We start from the raw sequence: 19,211 nt of genomic DNA on the forward strand, positions 1-19,211 counted from the left end.
CTTGAACTTGAACCTTTTTATGTAAGTGTTCAAGGATTTCAGATTTAAAATGGGTCTCACCGAGCCGTCCGGCTTCGGTACCACAAACAGCGTGGAATAATACCCCTTTCCCTGTTGTAGGAGGGGTACCTTGATTATCACCTGCTGGGAATACAGCTTGTGAATGGCTTCCAATACCGCCTCCCTGTCGGGGGGAGACGTTGGTAAAGCAGACTTCAGGAACCGGCGAGGGGGAGACGTCTCGAATTCCAATTTGTACCCCTGAGATACTACCTGCAGGATCCAGGGGTCCACTTGCGAGTGTGCCCACTGCGCGTTGAAATTCTTGAGACGGGCCCCCACCGTGCCTGAGTCCGCTTGTAAGGCCCCAGCGTCATGCTGAGGACTTGGCAGAAGCGGGGGAGGGCTTCTGTTCGTGGGAAGAGGCTGTTTGCTGCAGTCTTTTTCCCCTTCCTCTGCCCCGGGGCAGATATGAGTGGCCTTTTGCCCGCTTGCCCTTATGGGGATGAAAGGACTGAGCCTGAAAAGACGGTATCTTTTTCTGCTGCGAGGTGACTTGGGGTAAAAAGGTGGATTTTCCAGCCGTTGCCGTGGCCACCAGGTCCGATAGACCGACCCCAAATAACTCCTCCCCTTTATACGGCAATACTTCCATATGCCGTTTGGAATCCGCATCCCCTGACCACTGTCGCGTCCATAATCCTCTTCTGGCAGAAATGGACATCGCACTTACTCTTGATGCCAGAGTGCAAATATCCCTCTGTGCATCTCGCATATATAGAAATGCATCCTTTAAATGCTCTATAGTCAATAATATATTGTCCCTGTCCAGGGTATCAATATTTTCAGTCAGGGAATCCGACCAAGCCACCCCAGCACTGCACATCCAGGCTGAGGCGATTGCTGGTCGCAGTATAATACCAGTATGTGTGTATATACTTTTAAGGATATTTTCCAGCTTCCTATCAGCTGGTTCCTTGAGGGCGGCCGTATCAGGGGACGGTAACGCCACTTGTTTTGATAAGCGTGTGAGCGCCTTATCTACGCTAGGGGGTGTTTCCCAACGCGCCCTAACCTCTGGCGGGAAAGGGTATAATGCCAATAATTTTTTAGAAATTAGCAGTTTTTTATCGGGGGAAACCCACGCTTCATCACACACCTCATTTAATTCATCTGATTCAGGAAAAACTACGGGTAGTTTTTTCACACCCCACATAATACCCTTTTTTGTGGTACTTGTAGTATCAGAAATGTTCAAAACCTCCATTGCCGTGATCATGTAACGTGTGGCCCTACTGGAAAATACGTTTGTTTCCTCACCGTCGACACTGGAGTCAGTGTCCGTGTCAGTGTCTGTATCGACCTGAGGTAACGGGCGTTTTATAGCCCCTGACGGTGTTTGAGACGCCTGTACAGGTATTAACTGATTTGCCGGCTGTCTCATGTCGTCAACAGTCTTTTGTAAAGTGCCGACACTATCACGTAATTCTTTCCATAAGACCATCCAGTCAGGTGTCGACTCCCTAGGGGGTGACATCACTAACACAGGCAACTGCTCCGCCTCCACACCATTTTCCTCCTCATACATGTCGACACAGCGTACCGACACACAGCACACACACAGGGAATGCTCTGATAGAGGACAGGACCCCACTAGCCCTTTGGGGAGACAGAGGGAGAGTTTGCCAGCACACACCAGAGCGCTATATATATATACAGGGATAACCTTATATAAGTGTTTTTCCCTAATATAGCTGCTGTATATATTAATATGCCAATTTAGTGCCCCCCCCTCTCTTGTTTTACCCTGTTTCTGTTGTGCAGGACTGCAGGGGAGAGTCAGGGAGCCTTCCTCCAACGGAGCTGTGAGGAAAAAATGGCGCTTGTGTGCTGAGGAGATAGGCTCCGCCCCTTTTTCGGCGGCCTTTCTCCCTCTTTTTTGTGGAAAACTGGCAGGGGTTAAATACATCCATATAGCCCAGGAGCTATATGTGATGTATTTTTAGCCATTTAAGGTATTTTCATTGCGTCCCAGGGCGCCCCCCCCCAGCGCCCTGCACCCTCAGTGACCGGAGTGTGAAGTGTGCTGAGAGCAATGGCGCACAGCTGCGGTGCTGTGCGCTACCTTATTGAAGACACGACGTCTTCTGCCGCCGATTTTCCGGACCTCTTCACTCTTCTGGCTCTGTAAGGGGGCCGGCGGCGCGGCTCCGGGACCCATCCATGGCTGGGCCTGTGATCGTCCCTCTGGAGCTAATGTCCAGTAGCCTAAGAAGCCCAATCCACTCTGCACGCAGGTGAGTTTGCTTCTTCTCCCCTTAGTCCCTCGATGCAGTGAGCCTGTTGCCAGCAGGTCTCACTGAAAATAAAAAAACCTATTTAAACTTTTACTCTAAGCAGCTCAGGAGAGCCACCTAGATTGCACCCTTCTCGTTCGGGCACAAAATCTTAACTGAGGCTTGGAGGAGGGTCATAGGGGGAGGAGCCAGTGCACACCAGCTAGTCCTAAAGCTTTTACTTTGTGCCCAGTCTCCTGCGGAGCCGCTATTCCCCATGGTCCTTTCGGAGTCCCCAGCATCCACTAGGACGTTAGAGAAATTGACTATATCGGAGGTTCATTGCCTCCGGCCAGATTGCATAGTCAATATCGTCCGTAGCCTGTATCGCACCGTGTGTATGCAGCTTAAGGCTTATAGTTCAGGCATACTTGTATGCTATTTTGTCTGCTTTCCATGGTATAATTCTCCATATGAGAAAGTTGTATTGATGTGTGTTTATGTAAGAGTTACAACAAAAAAAGGACAACTCCAACCATAACCTTTCACTCACTTAGAGGAAGAATCACTCCGTTTCAGATCAACCGTAAACATTTAAAGAAGAAAAATATGGGGCAGATGTATTAAGCCTGGAGAAGTGATAAAGTGGAAGTTGATAATACAACAGGCCAGTCAGCAACTAACTTGTTTTTCAAACCCAGCCTATGGGGTATATTCAATAACTGTCGGAAGCTGCCGTCTTGTCAGAAAGACGGCAGCTTCCGACAGTTTTAGGTTGGAAGGGGTTCCGTCCTATTCATTAGGGCCCCGTTTATTCCGACAAGTCAGGAAACCCGACTTGTCGGAATGCTGTCGGAGTGCACGCTGATCGGCTGCTTCAGTCGCCGATCAGCGTGCATTGTCGGAAGCAGGGCCAAACCTGACAGGTTTTAGCCCCGTTTCCGACAAACTTAATCCGACTTGAAAACAAGTCAGATTGAGGTGAGGAGACAGGGAGCGGTGCGGCGGGCTACGGGGATCGGGGATGAGGAACTTGACGGCCGTCCCCAGCCAGGCACCTCTAACCGCCGCTGGAAGTTCCCATCGCCGCACGCAGCCGCCCAGCTCCCCCCGCAGCCATCCAGCAGCCCAGCTCCCCCCGCAGCAGCCCAGCCCCCCCCGCCGCTGCTGTCAGCGCACCTGGCAGCCGCTGACAGCAGCGGCAGAACAGGATCCAGAGTACGGCCAAATCCGACAGTCGTATTTGGCTGGCCATTGAATAGGGGTTGTCGAGTCCATTCCGACAACTGCATGTCGGAATGGACCCGACTCTTATTGAATATACACCTAGAACTTGACAGTTAGGAGCTGATTGGCTGGTGTGTTATCACTTTCCACTTTATCACTTCTCCAGGGTTAATACATCTTCCCATGTCCTTTGGGTTGTAAAGGAATACATCAGCTGTATGAAAAGTAATAGAAAAATCTTTCAAAAATGAAGAAGATCTAGTCCACAAAATGCTAGAAAGGTTTACAAAATGTATAAAACAGATTATGTTCCAGGAAAACAAAATACTGATTATTACAATTGTGGTCAGCTATGAGGAAACCTAGAGGTAACTTTTAAAGTAAACAAAGTTTTAGGGGTCTAGACATTTGTCACTCACCCTGGGGTCGATAACCAGATATGTTTTTATGTTATTCTCTTTAAGAAAGGGATCTCTCTGTGTATATGTTACATCTTCTACCTCATATTCACCTCCAAGGTGTGACAGAGTGGCATCTGTGATGTGTACTCTCCTACAGAACAAGTGGATGAAACAATATGGAGTGATACAGAACAGTGTATATTACAGGTGGATTGTATTACTTTCATGATCTTACCCTGGGACCCCCCCTGCTTCCATGTGATTGGCCAGAGTTACATCATGTGACCAGACATCATACTGCCATTTCTGGAGTCCGATGACCCCGCACAGCACATTTCCTGAATGCACTCCAACGCGCATATTAATATCTACACCTGTGGCCTTGCGCAATTTCCTGGAGAAACAATGAAAACAAGTCTTCACTTCAGTGTGTGGAATGTGAACAAAAGCCGAATTCAGCTAAAAAGAGCTAAGAACATCTGGGTTTATCCACCTTCTGTGCAGCTAAATTCCAACAGACCTTACACTTGTTCCATTTTTTTTTTTTTACAGAAACCAGTCCTGTTGTGCTCTATGCATTTTTCTCATTCCATTGCTAAATGCGTCTCTGTGTTCTGTACCATCCCACATTTACTTATTTTGATAAGCTATTTATGTTTACAGATGGATTAAACCCACTTTAGGCCTTACAGTGTATCAAAGAATGTGAACTGGTGGTCTACCAGAAATAACTGTATAGTATTTACTTAACTAAATCAGCCCAGTATGCTATATATTCCATTACTTTTCTGAAATATGATTTGAATATACAGTAGGTCTGTAGGTGGGTAGAGCTTCTTTAGCTTGCATTTCATCCAGGGGTGTTTTAAGAGAGGAGGGGACCAGCGTACATCCTCCGTTGAGTGCCCCATCCTCTCCGGCAGCTAGTAGACTCTGGCATAATGCCATAGTCTACCGTGCATGCGCAGGACTCCTGGAATATGGCGCCCATCCCTTGTTCCTGGGGACAACTTCAGTGCGCATGGGCAAATCACTCGGAAATAGCCGCGGTGGCCATTTTCCAAGTGATTTGTGCCCGCACTGCAGGGGCGCAGCCATGGGACTCTGGAAGGGTAAGTATACTACATGGGTGCAGTGTGGACCCTCCCCAGACCTAGTGTCCCGTGTGCACCACACACACTGCACTATTATAGAAACGAGCATGTCAATCATGCTCTGACTAAGGGGGGATTGCGAGTGATTGCACAGAACCCGTTCTGGTCATGTGCAAGTGCATACCCACAAATATCTGAGATGTACGTACTCGTTATTACATAGATCTCTGAATCAGGCTCTATATCCTTTACTACATATATCAATTCGGGATAAGTTAAAATACCGACTGTTGGAATCCCGGCATTCAGTAGACCGACGTCGGAATCCCAACAGCCGGTGAAATACTGATGCCTGGAATCCTGGCCACCTCCGGGTATTCCAACTTTGTTGGTGGGGCCATGCCACCAAGTGGGAATATAACCTGTGGCAAGCAAAGCGTTATGAGCGCAGCCAGCCCACGAGGGGACTCGCTGCCGAGATTCCAACAGACAGCTTTCCGACAGACGGGATGCCACCTGTCTGTATACTGACAGACGGCATCCTGTCTGCCGGTAAGTCGTATGTATTCCATCAATTCTGCCTTTTAGTAATTAACTGTACAATGTATGACTTTTTTTTATGTATTTGAAGAATATATATAAAAAAAACCTGAAAATCGAGTAGGTTTGTAAAGGTAACGGCATACATTACTGGCGCTGGGTTGGACTATTCAATCAACTGTAAAAGCATGTGTAAAACAAAATATATGTAAAGCAAAAAGGACAGTGTACACAACTAGAGTGATGTGGTGCATGTTCTCACCGGATAGCTTGGCACATGTCTAACCCCATCTGAACACAGTTCTTGGCATGGTCCGGCAAGCATTCCGGTAACCCTGACACACAGTAATAGCAGTCACCCAATATCTTGATGCGCATGCAGTTATTTTCCTGCAGATAAGGAAAAAGGGACTCAATTCTTCCATTTACTATTTACCTCACACCAAGGAGGGCCATCTTCTTACTGGCGTACACTGTAACAACTCTCACCACCTACCTTTGCTATCTGGTCAAACTTCCCAAAAAGCTCATTTAACATGAGGACCAACTCCTTGGGGGAGCACTCACTGGAAAGCAATGTGAATCCTACGATGTCCGCGTAGAGGATGCTGCAACACATGATATATATGTATTATTTGTCGACTCATTATTGTGGCAATATACAATAACAAAAAGCAGGCAAATAGCACGGAAATAAAAGCATCACCATAACACAAGCATATCGCTCAATGAGACGTCAAAGAGGCAGAGCAGCAGCGTCTGCCACAGTCACTCACCTTACATCTTTGTGCCTCTTGATGTAAAGATTGTGGAAGTTATTGGTATTTTCTGGATGCGGCCTCTTCTCCTTCAGCCTTTCTATTATCTCTTCTTTCATCTCCGTTGCAATATACTGTGGCAGGATTGAAAGCAACAACTGCTCCTGAAAGTAGGGAAAAATCCTTTTTCAAAATGGTCGCAAAGGAAATTAGTTGCCAATAGACGTGCTGATTAAAGTAATCAACAAATCCAATCCAACAATGTGCAATACACTGACATAGTAAGAAATATCTACGTAGAGGCTAAATGAACCATTGTGTGTTGCTCAGTGTCTATAGGTATTTTATTTTAGGTGGTTAATCAAAGGCAAAAATCACAGTGCTCTGGTTTGATAATTTTGGCAATCTGAATACAGTTAATTAATAATTAACCGGCACCACCCACTTGCATGACATCACTTGTTTTGAAACTAATCCACAGTGGGATGCAGCACAGAATCCGTGAAAAACAAAACACGTAAGTCATCTCATATTGCAATAGTAAAGACAATAGATTTTATTGTGTTTCGTACTATTAAATATTTAATGCGAGTCCTAGAACACTGTCCCACAGAGCTGTACTCCGGTGTAAGCATTTGTAATCCACAGAGCTGAATGTTTTTCTATTCTTCAGGGCATCTGTAGTAAGGACAGCAGCATCACTATGATTTCAGGGTTTACCAATAGGGGATCAGTATGAATGACGATGGGCGGGATGCCGGCTGTCAGTATACCGACACTGTCCATCATAATCCCTACAGTCCCCCAGTAAGCCCCCTAACCCTCACCCTTTTCCTACCCTAAACCTCCCTTGTGGGTGTCTAACCCTAACCTCCCCCTCTAAGTGCCTAAACCTAACCCACCCTCCCCGGTCGGTCCCTAACCTTCCCCCTAACCCCGCTTCTTCAGTCTAAACCTAACCTCCCCTCCCCCGCGGCAGGACGGCAGTGCATCCTGCTGTCAGGACATTCAGGATGCCGGCTGTCGGTATTGTGATGCCGGCATCCCGTTCAGCGCCGGTATGTAGACGTCGGGATAGCATCCTTCATCAGGATGCCGGCGTAGGTATAGTGGCTGCAGGTATCCCGTGCCTCGGTTAGCTAACTGCTTCCCACCTATAGAACATGCAATTACTGAGTGCAGAGTAAAGGCACACAGCACTGGTGGGTGACGACAATATCTGGAAACACATTTACACATTTTACCACACCTGTTGTCTCTCCTGGGAGTCCAGCTTTCGGCGAGAATGAATAAAGTTGATGGCCTCATGGTAGGTGTCCTTTAATGCACTCTCTGTGACACGCTTGTGATAACCTCCAACCACGTTTCCGCACAGCAAGATGACCACATCTGCTATAATCTGCAGAAAGGTACAGCATCACTGATAAGGGTACGGTTACTTGAATAATCTAACGTTAATTAAGTTCACTAAGGGACTTGAGCCATGGTTTTTTAGCTTACTTTATCTTCCCAAACCTTAATGTGCATGCAGTTCTTCTATAAAATGTAACAGCGCCATATTTGCACAGTTTACAAATCACAAAATAAATGCATAAAACGGATAACACTGCTGGTAAAAGCAAATATTGCATTCTTTGGTATCCTAGTTTATGCATCATCATCATTATTACGATTGTTTTTATTATTATTATTATTGTGCGTCTTGTTATGTACAATAAAAGTAATTTGCTAGGTCACTAGCTATTTTCTCCGTTTCACCATCTTCTGATCTCAGTCCCCACTCTACTCCCTCCCCATTTGTTAAATCTGTGTCTCCCCTTCTTGTCTGTCCCTGTTCTCCATCTGACACCTCCCACTGTCTCTCTCCTCTCGACTGCCAATCTGTCACACTGTTCCATCTGTATCCCCCTTCCCAAGTTGCTAGCTATTGGGCCTAATTCAGACCTGATCGCTCGCTAGGGTTTTTTTGCACTGCTGCGATCAGATAGTCGCCGCCCATAGGGGAGTGTATTTTCGCTTTGCAAGTGTGCGAACGCATGTGTAGCAGAGCTGCACAAACAGATATTGTGCAGTCTCCGAGTAGCCAAGGACTTACTCAGCCTCTGCGATCACTTCAGCCTGTCCGGGACCGGAATTGACGTCAGGAACCCTCCCTGCAAACGCATGGACATGCCTGCGTTTTTCCAAACACTCCCAGAAAACGGTCAGTTGCCACTCACAAACGCCTTCTTACTGCCCATCTCCTTGCGATCGCCCGTGCAAATGGATTCTTCGCAAAAACCCATTGCTGAGCGGCGATCCGCTTTGTACCTCTGTGACGCGCCTGTGCATTGCGGTGCATAAACATGCGCAGTTCTGACCAGATTGCAGCGCTGCAAAAAAACGCTAGCGAGCGATCAGATCTGAATTACTCCCCTTGTGTCTGACAATGCAGGGTTTTTCTACCACTCTTTTTTTCCACCACCCTATTTCCCTCACCCTTTTCCCATTTCTCGTTTTGTGCCCCTCACTTAGTTATTAACAGTTTCCCATATATAGCGCAGCAAATTCCGTTGCACTTTACATTTGGAAATAATGATAAAACATAACTGGGTAATAATCTTTCCTATATATCTGTGTTAGGAAACCACTGCGCTACAGTACATGGAGTTCAAAAAGTCCCTCCGCAGTGAGTGTATGCTAATCAATTTGACAACATAATTGTTTTAAAATACTTTAGTAACATGAAATAAAACAGATTGTGTTACATTCTTATCTACATTAAGGTTTGGCCCTCTCTGGTCTTCCACAGCTGCAGAGGAGATCTGCAACCAGAGACAGCTCTCACTGCAGAGGACCTTTCCTAACTCCGTGTCTGTAAGAATATTTTATGCTACTACCATAAAAATAGTATCTACCTAAAATAGACTGGATTAATGCTAATCTGTCCTTTTAAGTGAAATATTTACGGAATCTATGTAGCCATTTGAAAGACATGGGAGTTGCTGGAGGCATACAAACATTTGTGCTTGTAGTTTTAGATGGAGAATCCCCTACCTGCAAGGCAAAATCTCCTGCAAGCGGATGACTTGATGAAGACACGTAGACACTAAGTACGATGATATGTGATACCAAACAGCTAAGCCCAGCAAAGATGGCCCCATTCATGCATAACGGTAGCATGGTATACAGGCTAATAATCACAAACAGCGTCCAATAAACCTAAAAAATAACAGCCAAAATAAAAGTATGTTAGAGCAAGGAGAATAGTGCATTAGGCTTTTTGCTGCATTGCTTGTCCAGCTCACCTGGTCCCATGGAGTGACAATGCTGCTGGTGAATATGAATGCATAGCCCATAGCCACCAAGCAGCCCCAGATAACGACTGCCAACAACTGCATACCCTTCTGCAGCACGGTTTCTATGCACACCAGAATGAAGAGTATTGTGAAGACTCCCAACGCACAGAAAATAGTCACTAGGAATCCCACGTTGTTCAAGAAGGTCTGTAAACAAACAGAATAGCAAGGGGTCACCATACTGATCACTAGAAGTGGATAACAGTCCAACAGATAGCACCTGCAGTGTTTATTCATTCACATTGCTAAGAATTATGTGTACAGTCAACACCTTTGAGAACTGCATACTATGTATTAACCAAACACCGAAAAGCTTTATTATTACACTGCAATTCAGAGTTCAGTTAGGACACATCTCCCAATTCGGAATCTGACCCATAATGTTATCAATAAACAGACTTGCCTTGCGATACCATGGCTAGGCACAGGTTTTGCTGTTGATAGGTGTAGGTACTGTATAAGGTTACAGTGAGAACTACAACTTACACTGAATGACAAATTCATGCTACAGTGCCCTCAGAAAGTATTCACAGCGCTTCACTTTTTCCACACTTTGTTATGTTACAGCCTTATTCCAAAATGTTATAAATTCATTTTTTCCCTCAAAATTTTACATACAATACCCCATAATGACAATGTGAAAAAAATGTTTTATTCAAAATAAAAAAAATAAGAACTCACATGTACATAAGTATTCACAGCCTGTGCTCAATACTTTGTTGATGCATCTTTGGCAGCAATTACAGCCTCAAGTCTTTTTGAATATGATACCACAAGCTTGGCACACCTGTCTTTGGCCAGTTTCAACCATTCATCTTTGCAGCACATCTCAAGCTCCATCAGGTTGGCTGGGAAGCGTCGGTGCACAGTCATTTTCAGATCTCTCCAGAAATGTTCAATCAGATTCAAGTCTGGGCTCTGGCTGGGCCACTCAAAGACATTCACAGAGTTGTCCTGAAGCCACTCCTTTGATATCTTGGCTGTGTGCTTAGGGTCGTTGTCCTGCTGAAAGATGAACCGTCGCCCCAGTCTGAAGTCAAGAGCGCTCTGGAACAGGTTTTCATCCAGGAGGTCTCTGTACATTGCTTCATTCATCTTTCCCTCTCCCAGTTCCTGCTGCTGAAAAACATCCACACAGCATGATGCTGCCACCACCATGATTCACTGTAGGGATGGTATTGGCCTGGTGATGTGCGGTGCCTGGTTTCCTCCAAACATGACGCCTGGCATTCACGCCAAAGAGTTCAATCTTTGTCTCATCAGACCAGAGAATTTTGTTTCTCATGGTCTGAGAGTCCTTCATGTGCATTTTGGCAAACTCCAGGCGGGCTGCCACGTGCTTTGTGCTTTTTCCTAAAGAGTGGCTTCCGTCTGACCACTCTACTATACAGGCATGATTGGAGGATTGCTGCAGAGATGGCTGTCCTTCTGGAAGGTTCTTCTCTTTCCACAGAGGAATGCTGTAACTCTGACAGAGGGACCATCGGGTTCTGGGTCACCTCCCTGACTAGGGACCTTCTCCCCAGATAGCTCAGTTTTGACGGACGGCCAGCTCTAGGAAGAGTCCTGGTGGTTCCAAACTTCTTCTATTTACAGGTAATGGAGGCAACTGTGCTTATTGGGACCTTCAAAGCAGAAGATTTTTCTGTACCATTCCCCAGATTTGTGCCTCGAGAAAATCCTGTCTCGGAGGTCTACAGACAATTCCTTTGACTTCATGCTTGGTTTGTGCTCAGACATGCACTGTCAAGTGTGGGACCTTATATAGACAGGCGTGTGCCTTTCCAAATAATGTCCAATCAACTGAATTTACCACAGGTGGTCTCCAATTAAGCTGTAGGAACATCTCAAGGATGATCAGTGGAAATAGGATGCACCTGAGCTCAATTTTGAGCTTCATGGCAAAGGCTGTGAACACTTATGTACATATGATTTCTTAGGTTTTTTTATTTTTAATAAATTCGCAAATAAATCTAAAAAAAAACAACTTTTTTCACGTTGTCATTATGGGGTATTGTATGTAGAATTTTGAGGGGGAAAATTTAATTTATTCAAGTTTGGAATAAGGCTGTAACATAACAAAATGTGGAAAAAGTGAAACGCTGTGAATACTTTTTAGATGCATTGTATATTAAATATTTAATAAAATACATAGAGGCATATTATAATGTGCACTTTGCACCTAACTGTGGCAATAAGGAATCTTTTTTTGTGGGAAAGCATTAAAATGGACAGTTGCTGGGACACAAGCTCCAATAAGAGTCAGCTCCTGCAATCAATTGGCAGAGTAATGATCTATAAGAAGTAAATCACTTTCCCTCTATGTCAGATTTGGCGCTGCTACAGCACGGGGGTTTATTTTCATCCAGGCGTGTGCAGGCGGGTATTACCAGGGAAGGACTACTCTCTCTAAAAAATGTTGTGAAGCGTAGCACATAGGCTGCAATGACCATCAGGGCCACACTCAGTACACTTCACAACTTAGCTGCCCCCAAAAAAACCATATCGCCGATATCTGCAGTGGTTCCCCTTCTTACATCCTAGGGATACTTCTTTTTTGTAGGTATCTTCAGAAAATAGCTGTTTCTGGGGTCTTTTCCACAAAATATTGTTGATAAATAGTACCTTTTAATTATAACTGAGCAGAGGTAACAGTCAGCAATAATAGATACATAAATATTAATGGTCAGCATACCACCTCACAAATTAAATTTTTAAATCGTGAGTGCCACGTGGCTCGATAGCGCCACACATTTTTTTGCACTTTGTTTCGTGAAAATGCGTATTAGACGCAAAGTAATGTAATAGAACACACAAGCAGCTTCTCCTGATTAAAATGATATGCAGCATGCCTATATTGTGGGTGTGACTGTGACTGGATTTGCATACAAAATGCTATGCTACAGTGTTTTCATGGAAAACACTAACGTGGCATTTCGGATGCAGATAGAGGCACTATTACAAACACTAATATAGACATGCCGCATATCACTTTAATCAGCAGAAGATGCTTGTGCATCCTATTACATTACTAATGAAAAAAAAAGAAAAAAAAAAAAATGCAAGGCGCTAGAGTCGCACCATGGTATGGCATGGCTTCAAGGGCTGTTTAGCATGACTGCAGCAAGGATGTAAGAGGACACATCTGTAGCATTACTCATCAGTCTTTGTGACTTTGTCTTCTCACGGCTGACCTCCTACGTCTCTAGCGGCTCATGTCTGTCAGATTTCATCTACCTTTCTATCTGTTGGTGTTCCTTACCATCTGTTATAGTACCCTTTATCTTCTCCCTTTACATCCCCTGTCATTGCTCATAAGCTCCTTCAGCCTCCAATATCATCTATACGCGGACTTGTCCCCAACCTCTCTCCCTCCATCCTCTCTTGCATACCTACTGTAACTGGTCTTCACCTAACCCTTCCTGGATGTCCTAGTCTATTCTGAAACTTAATTGGTCTTGCCCTCACATCCTTGCAGACTGTCTACGAAAGTTTTAAGAGCGCATTGAACACACAACTTTTTATTAAAGCTTACCAGTCCTCCTCATAAATCACCACTCTGCTTTGCCTCCATCATGTATCCTTCCCAGTTCACCCCTTTCCCTTATTATAAGTACTCCCGGAAATGGCCATCTTCCCTCTTGTTCTCCCCCAAGCACAGTCCATGTTACCAATGCGGCACACCTTTGTCTCCTATTTCCCCTTTGTCCTTACTATGGGTACAGAATCATCCAGTGCTGAAAAGTCTCCTCCCATGACTCACAACTGTATGCTCTCAATCTAGCAACAGCAAATCGCCTTACCCTATCTCCATCCCGTATCAGGCCAGTTTCAGTCACACCCAACAAGCTACCAGTAAATCCTCTTTCACATCTCCAATGCCGGATGCGACGTGAAAGGGGTATAAGTGGAGCATTGTGGCTGAAGCATGTAATACTGAGGCGTTCCCTGATCAGTCAGGAACTCCCCAGCAGACTCTGCTGTGCTTTGACCTGATGAGGGACATCACACAGTCACTCCATGTATAAGACATGGAGCAGGAAGAGATGTGTGTGCATGAGAGATCGTGCTAGTCTGTGTGTATGAGAAGGAAAATGCGTGTCAAAGTGTATGAGAAATGGGTGTGTAGATCTATAGAATAATGTGCTATTGTATGTCCCGAGAATGACGCAGGCTGTGGCCAGAGGGCAGACTATACCCCGTGAGAGATGGGTGAGAGATATATATAGTACTTTTATGGCTCAGGATGCCACTCCAACCACATCTGAATAACCCCCATTATTAGCAAAGTGACATGGTGAGTGAGGAGGTATTCTATACAGCAGGGATGGCACATCCGGCTTCGCCTCTCTACCATGGCGAAGCAGGAAGGAACATTGACAAGATGCATTTACATCTTGTCTGCTGTAGCAGGGGAAGTGAATCCCCCCCCCCCGCCCCCCTCTGGTGATCCCTGCTAAAGCCCACGACGCGTCAGCCTAGTGCTGATGTCCCCACTGGGCATGCGCGAGATATCACTAGCATTGCGACATCTCTCCAGTGCAGCCCAGAGCCGGCAGCCACCGCAGTCATAGACCGTGCTGTCACTGCTGCGGCGATGGGGCAACGACAACTGCAGCTATCGAAATCGATAGCTGCAGTTGTTGGAATTACATTGTCCCGCACATCAGCACACCCCGCACATAGCAGCGCCGATAATGACAGCCCCATAACGTTCCCTCCCATAATGTTGTTAATACATCTACCCCTCAGTCCTCAAGAACTTCTAGATGGTACACAGGTCTATTCATTACTAACTACCCAATTACCTCCCCTCTAAATAGTCCACACATAACTTAACATGTGTTCTCTTTCTACACTTACACAACCTGCTGACCCTAAGCCAACATTGCTGTGTGACTGGATCATATATCCCACCAACCTCCTCTGCAATTTGGCTACGACCAATTTGCAATACGTAGCACTTATCCTCATAATGTATATCAAATTTCTATTTCTCTATAGATTGTAAGCTTGTGAGCAGGGTCTTCTAACCTCTTTTTCTGTCTCATTTTATTACTGTTTTGTTCTCAATTTGAAAGCGCAACAGAATAACTGTTAAAGTGCAACACAAATAAATGTTAATAAACAAATAATAAAAGAACCGACACATTTTAAAAGTTGGAAAACATTAACTGTTAAGCTGGGTACACACTGGCCAATATATCAGCCGTTCAACTGAACGGCCGATATATCATGGGCGTGTATCCCAGTTATGTCTGTGAATGACATCGTTCACAGAAATATCACGTTGGCCCTGCAGCACAGCCGATGGCTGATATTTCGGCACATCAGGCTATGTGTACAGGTGTTCCGCTGACCGCCCATACACTTGCTACAGAGGGCGCCGGTGACCGACATCATGCACAACACATTGGGCTGACTATCGGTAAGTGTATATGCACTTACCGATCACCAGATAGGTTTGCCAATTGGCCTAGTGTGTACACAGCATTAGAGGTCCTTAAAGATTGAGCTTGGCCATACCCGATATATAAAGGTATCATTGTGTAACCTGGGCTGTAACTAGGGTATGCGAGGAGTCCTTTGGATGCTCCAGAAATGCACATTGCAGGCTGCACAGCCTCCCAGAGTATCCAGACTACGCTCCAGGCAGTAATGCACTTACCAGTGCCGGCAACCTCTACCCATTGGTGTGATGTCATAAGTCAGGTGACATGGACGGCCCAAGATGCAGAGCAGCCCTGTTGCAGCACTGGATGCGAGTCAATGCGTTTAAGAATATTGAAAATGTAAAAGGAACACTTAACGCACCTTGCAAATCCTCCCATGACGCGCAAGTTAGGAGGAGAGTATTTTATGCATATCTTCAAACATACAACTTGTTTGAATTAGAACACGGTCACACCTGCTTTTCACATTCAGAAACATCACGGTGAACATGTCTAGCTTTTCTGAAACGCTAAGCTGTCCACGACAGCCTTTCACTCCCCAAAGAGAGCGCTCTGCTACCGCCACCCATTCATCATAATATAATATACATATTTTTATATAAAGCACAGTCCATGTATACTGTGAAAATTCATATAGACGCCCAGCCCTGCATGACTGGCTGCATCTGGCCCTCACTGATATAATGGGTCACTGGTGGCTCAAACAGGTAAATTCATATCCCATCTAATTGAGCACTCTGAGGCTCAGCAAATATTTTTCTACTTTGTGCATGAGGATGTATGTGGGATGGTGCTCTTTATCCTAGTCTCCTTTGTAGTCTGCTTCTGTGCCTTAGTTGTGACATTACACTTTTGTTCCATGTACATTTTGCTGCCAGTGGAAGAGAGTACGCATTGTAAGTCCTGACATAAAAAAAAAAAAAAAAAGAATAGAAAGTGACAGATCGTTATTTCTGTTCAAACGGATATCCCAGATGTCATAGCTACAACTGGGCCACTTCTTATAGAAGGAGGATTGAGATCTTGTGTGGATCCGTGATGTATAAATGCCACTGCATTATTATGTTGGCAATCCTACCCTCAGTATTGTGTTATTTGTGCTCACACGGATGCTGTAAAAAAGCAACACTGTCCAATTGTGTAGTGAAATAAGGTTATATTTGGCAAATAATCTAGGTCTGTAACCGTATGCCTTACACTATAGCTAGAGAAGAGAAAAGTGAAAAGAAAGAGTATTTTTCAAATAGCTCATCAAAGCACAACTAATCGCTTCAGTCTGTATAGATACCAGGCCTGTAAACCACCATGGTATCATTAATGCATCAAACCCTTTGTTAGTATAAAAATAAATAAATCAAGCAATGGACACAATCATTCTTTCTCTAACGTCCTAGTGGATGCTGGGGACTCCGTAAGGACCATGGGGAATAGACGGGCTCCGCAGGAGACTGGGCACTCTAAGAAAGATTTAGTACTACTGGTGTGCACTGGCTCCTCCCTCTATGCCCCTCCTCCAGACCTCAGTTAGAATCTGTTCCCGGAAGGAGCTGGGTGCATTTTAGTGAGCTCTCCTGAGCTTACTAATAAGAAAGTATTTTAGTTAGGTTTTTTTATTTTCAGAGAGCTTCTGCTGGCAACAGACTCTCTGCTACGTGGGACTGAGGGGAGAGAAGCAAACCTACTAACTGCGGCTAGGTCGCGCTTCTTAGGCTACTGGACACCATTAGCTCCAGAGGGATCGAATACAGGAACTTAACCTTGGTCGTCCGTTCCCGGAGCCGCGCCGCCGTCCCCCTCGCAGAGCCAGAAGACAGAAGCCGGCGGGTTGAAGCAAGAAGACGTCAAAATCGGCGGCAGAAGACTCCTGTCTTCATATGAGGTAGCGCACAGCACTGCAGCTGTGCGCCATTGCTCCCACACTAAACCACACACTCCGGTCACTGTAGGGTGCAGGGCGCAGGAGGGGGGGCGCCCTGGGCAGCAATTGAGTACCTCCTGGCAAAAAAGCAGCATATATACAGCTGGGCACTGTAATATGCATGAGCCACGGCCATTATTTTTACACAAAATCGCGGGACAGAAGCCCGCCGCTGAGGGGGCGGGGCCTTCTTCCTCAGCACTCACCAGCGCCATTTTCTCTCCACAGCTCCGCTGAGAGGAAGCTCCCCAGGCTCTCCCCGGCAGAAGCACGATAGAGAGGGTGTAAAAGAGAGTGGGGGGGGGGGGCACATAGATTTGGCGTAAAAAATAAGAATTTACTTACCGATAATTCTATTTCTCGTAGTCCGTAGTGGATGCTGGGAACTCCGTAAGGACCATGGGGAATAGCGGCTCCGCAGGAGACTGGGCACAAAAGTAAAGCTTTAGGACTACCTGGTGTGCACTGGCTCCTCCCCCTATGACCCTCCTCCAAGCCTCAGTTAGGATACTGTGCCCGGACGAGCGTACACAATAAGGAAGGATTTTGAATCCCGGGTAAGACTCATACCAGCCACACCAATCACACCGTATAACCTGTGATCTGAACCCAGTTAACAGCATGATAACAGAGGAGCCTCTGGAAAGATGGCTCACAACAATAATAACCCGATTTTTGTAACAATAACTATGTACAAGTATTGCAGACAATCCGCACTTGGGATGGGCGCCCAGCATCCACTACGGACTACGAGAAATAGAATTATCGGTAAGTAAATTCTTATTTTCTCTGACGTCCTAGTGGATGCTGGGAACTCCGTAAGGACCATGGGGATTATACCAAAGCTCCCAAACGGGCGGGAGAGTGCGGATGACTCTGCAGCACCGAATGAGAGAACTCCAGGTCCTCCTCAGCCAGGGTATCAAATTTGTAGAATTTAGCAAACGTGTTTGCCCCTGACCAAGTAGCTGCTCGGCAAAGTTGTAACGCCGAGACCCCTCGGGCAGCCGCCCAAGATGAGCCCACCTTCCTTGTGGAATGGGTTTTTACAGATTTTGGCTGTGGCAGGCCTGCCAGAGAATGTGCAAGCTGAATTGTACTACAAATCCAACGAGCAATAGTCTGTTTAGAAGCAGGAGCACCCAGCTTGTTGGGTGCATACAGGATAAAGAGCGAGTCAGATTTCCTGACTCCAGCCGTGCTGGAAACATATATTTTCAAGGCCCTGACTATGTCCAACAACTTGGAGTCCTCCAAGTCACTAGTAGCCGCAGGTACCACAATAGGTTGGTTCAGATGAAACACTGAAAACCACCTTAGGGAGAAAATGAGGACGAGTCCTCAATTCCGCCCTGTCTGAATGGAAGATCAGATAAGGGCTTTTACAGGATAAAGCCCGCCAATTTTGACACGCGCCTGGCCGAGGCCAGGGCCAACAACATGACCACTTTCCATGTGAGATATTTTAACTCCACAGATTCAAGTGGTTCAAACCAATGTGACTTTAGGAACCCCAAAACTACATTGAGATCCCAAGGTGCCACTGGAGGCACAAAAGGAGGCTGTATATGCAGTACCCCTTTAACAAACGTCTGAACTTCAGGTAGTGAAGCTAGTTCTTTCTGGAAGAAAATTGACAGGGCCGAAATTTGAACCTTAATGGACCCCAATTTTAGGCCCATAGACACTCCTGTTTACAGGAAATGCAGGAATCGACCTAGTTGAAATTCCTCCATCGGGGCCTTACTGGCCTCGCACCACGCAACATATTTTCGCCAAATGCGGTGATAATGCTTTGCGGTTACATCCTTCCTGGCTTGATCAGGGTAGGGATGACTTCATCCGGAATGCCTTTTTCCTTCAGGATCCGGCGTTCAACCGCCCTGCCGTCAAACGCAGCCGCGGTAAGTCTTGGAATAGACAGGGTCCTTGCTGGAGCAGGTCCCTTCTTAGAGGTAGAGGCCACGGGTCCTCCGTGAGCATCTCTTGAAGTTCCGGGTACCAAGTCCTTCTTGGCCAATCCGGAGCCACGAGTATAGTTCTTACTCCCCTCCGTCTTATAATTCTCAGTACTTTTGGTATGAGAGGAAGAGGAGGGAACACATACACTGACTGGTACACCCACGGTGTTACCAGAGCGTCCACAGCTATTGCCTGAGGGTCCCTTGACCTGGCGCAATACCTGTCCAATTTTTTGTTTAGGCGG

At 45.9% G+C, this 19,211-nt stretch overlaps 1 protein-coding gene across 5 annotated transcripts in view; it reads right to left on the reverse strand.

Moving 5' to 3' along the window:
• Positions 1-19,211, reverse strand: part of ADCY4 (adenylate cyclase 4) — a 133,946-nt gene that overhangs the window by 51,696 nt on the left and 63,039 nt on the right. For all 5 annotated transcript variants that reach the window (XM_063913498.1, XM_063913500.1, XM_063913499.1 and 2 more), the window contains exons 3-10: positions 9,584-9,781; positions 9,333-9,497; positions 7,546-7,695; positions 6,315-6,460; positions 6,035-6,146; positions 5,801-5,928; positions 4,140-4,298; positions 3,923-4,055 (exon numbers count right to left, since the gene is read on the reverse strand). In XM_063913498.1, the coding sequence (XP_063769568.1) occupies positions 3,923-4,055; positions 4,140-4,298; positions 5,801-5,928; positions 6,035-6,146; positions 6,315-6,460; positions 7,546-7,695; positions 9,333-9,497; positions 9,584-9,781 (1,191 nt within the window). The remainder of the gene's footprint in view (positions 1-3,922; positions 4,056-4,139; positions 4,299-5,800; positions 5,929-6,034; positions 6,147-6,314; positions 6,461-7,545; positions 7,696-9,332; positions 9,498-9,583; positions 9,782-19,211) is intronic.

The sequence above is a fragment of the Pseudophryne corroboree genome, chromosome 1 (genome assembly GCF_028390025.1).
Source record: "Pseudophryne corroboree isolate aPseCor3 chromosome 1, aPseCor3.hap2, whole genome shotgun sequence".
In the NCBI taxonomy this organism is placed as follows: Eukaryota; Metazoa; Chordata; class Amphibia; order Anura; family Myobatrachidae; genus Pseudophryne; species Pseudophryne corroboree.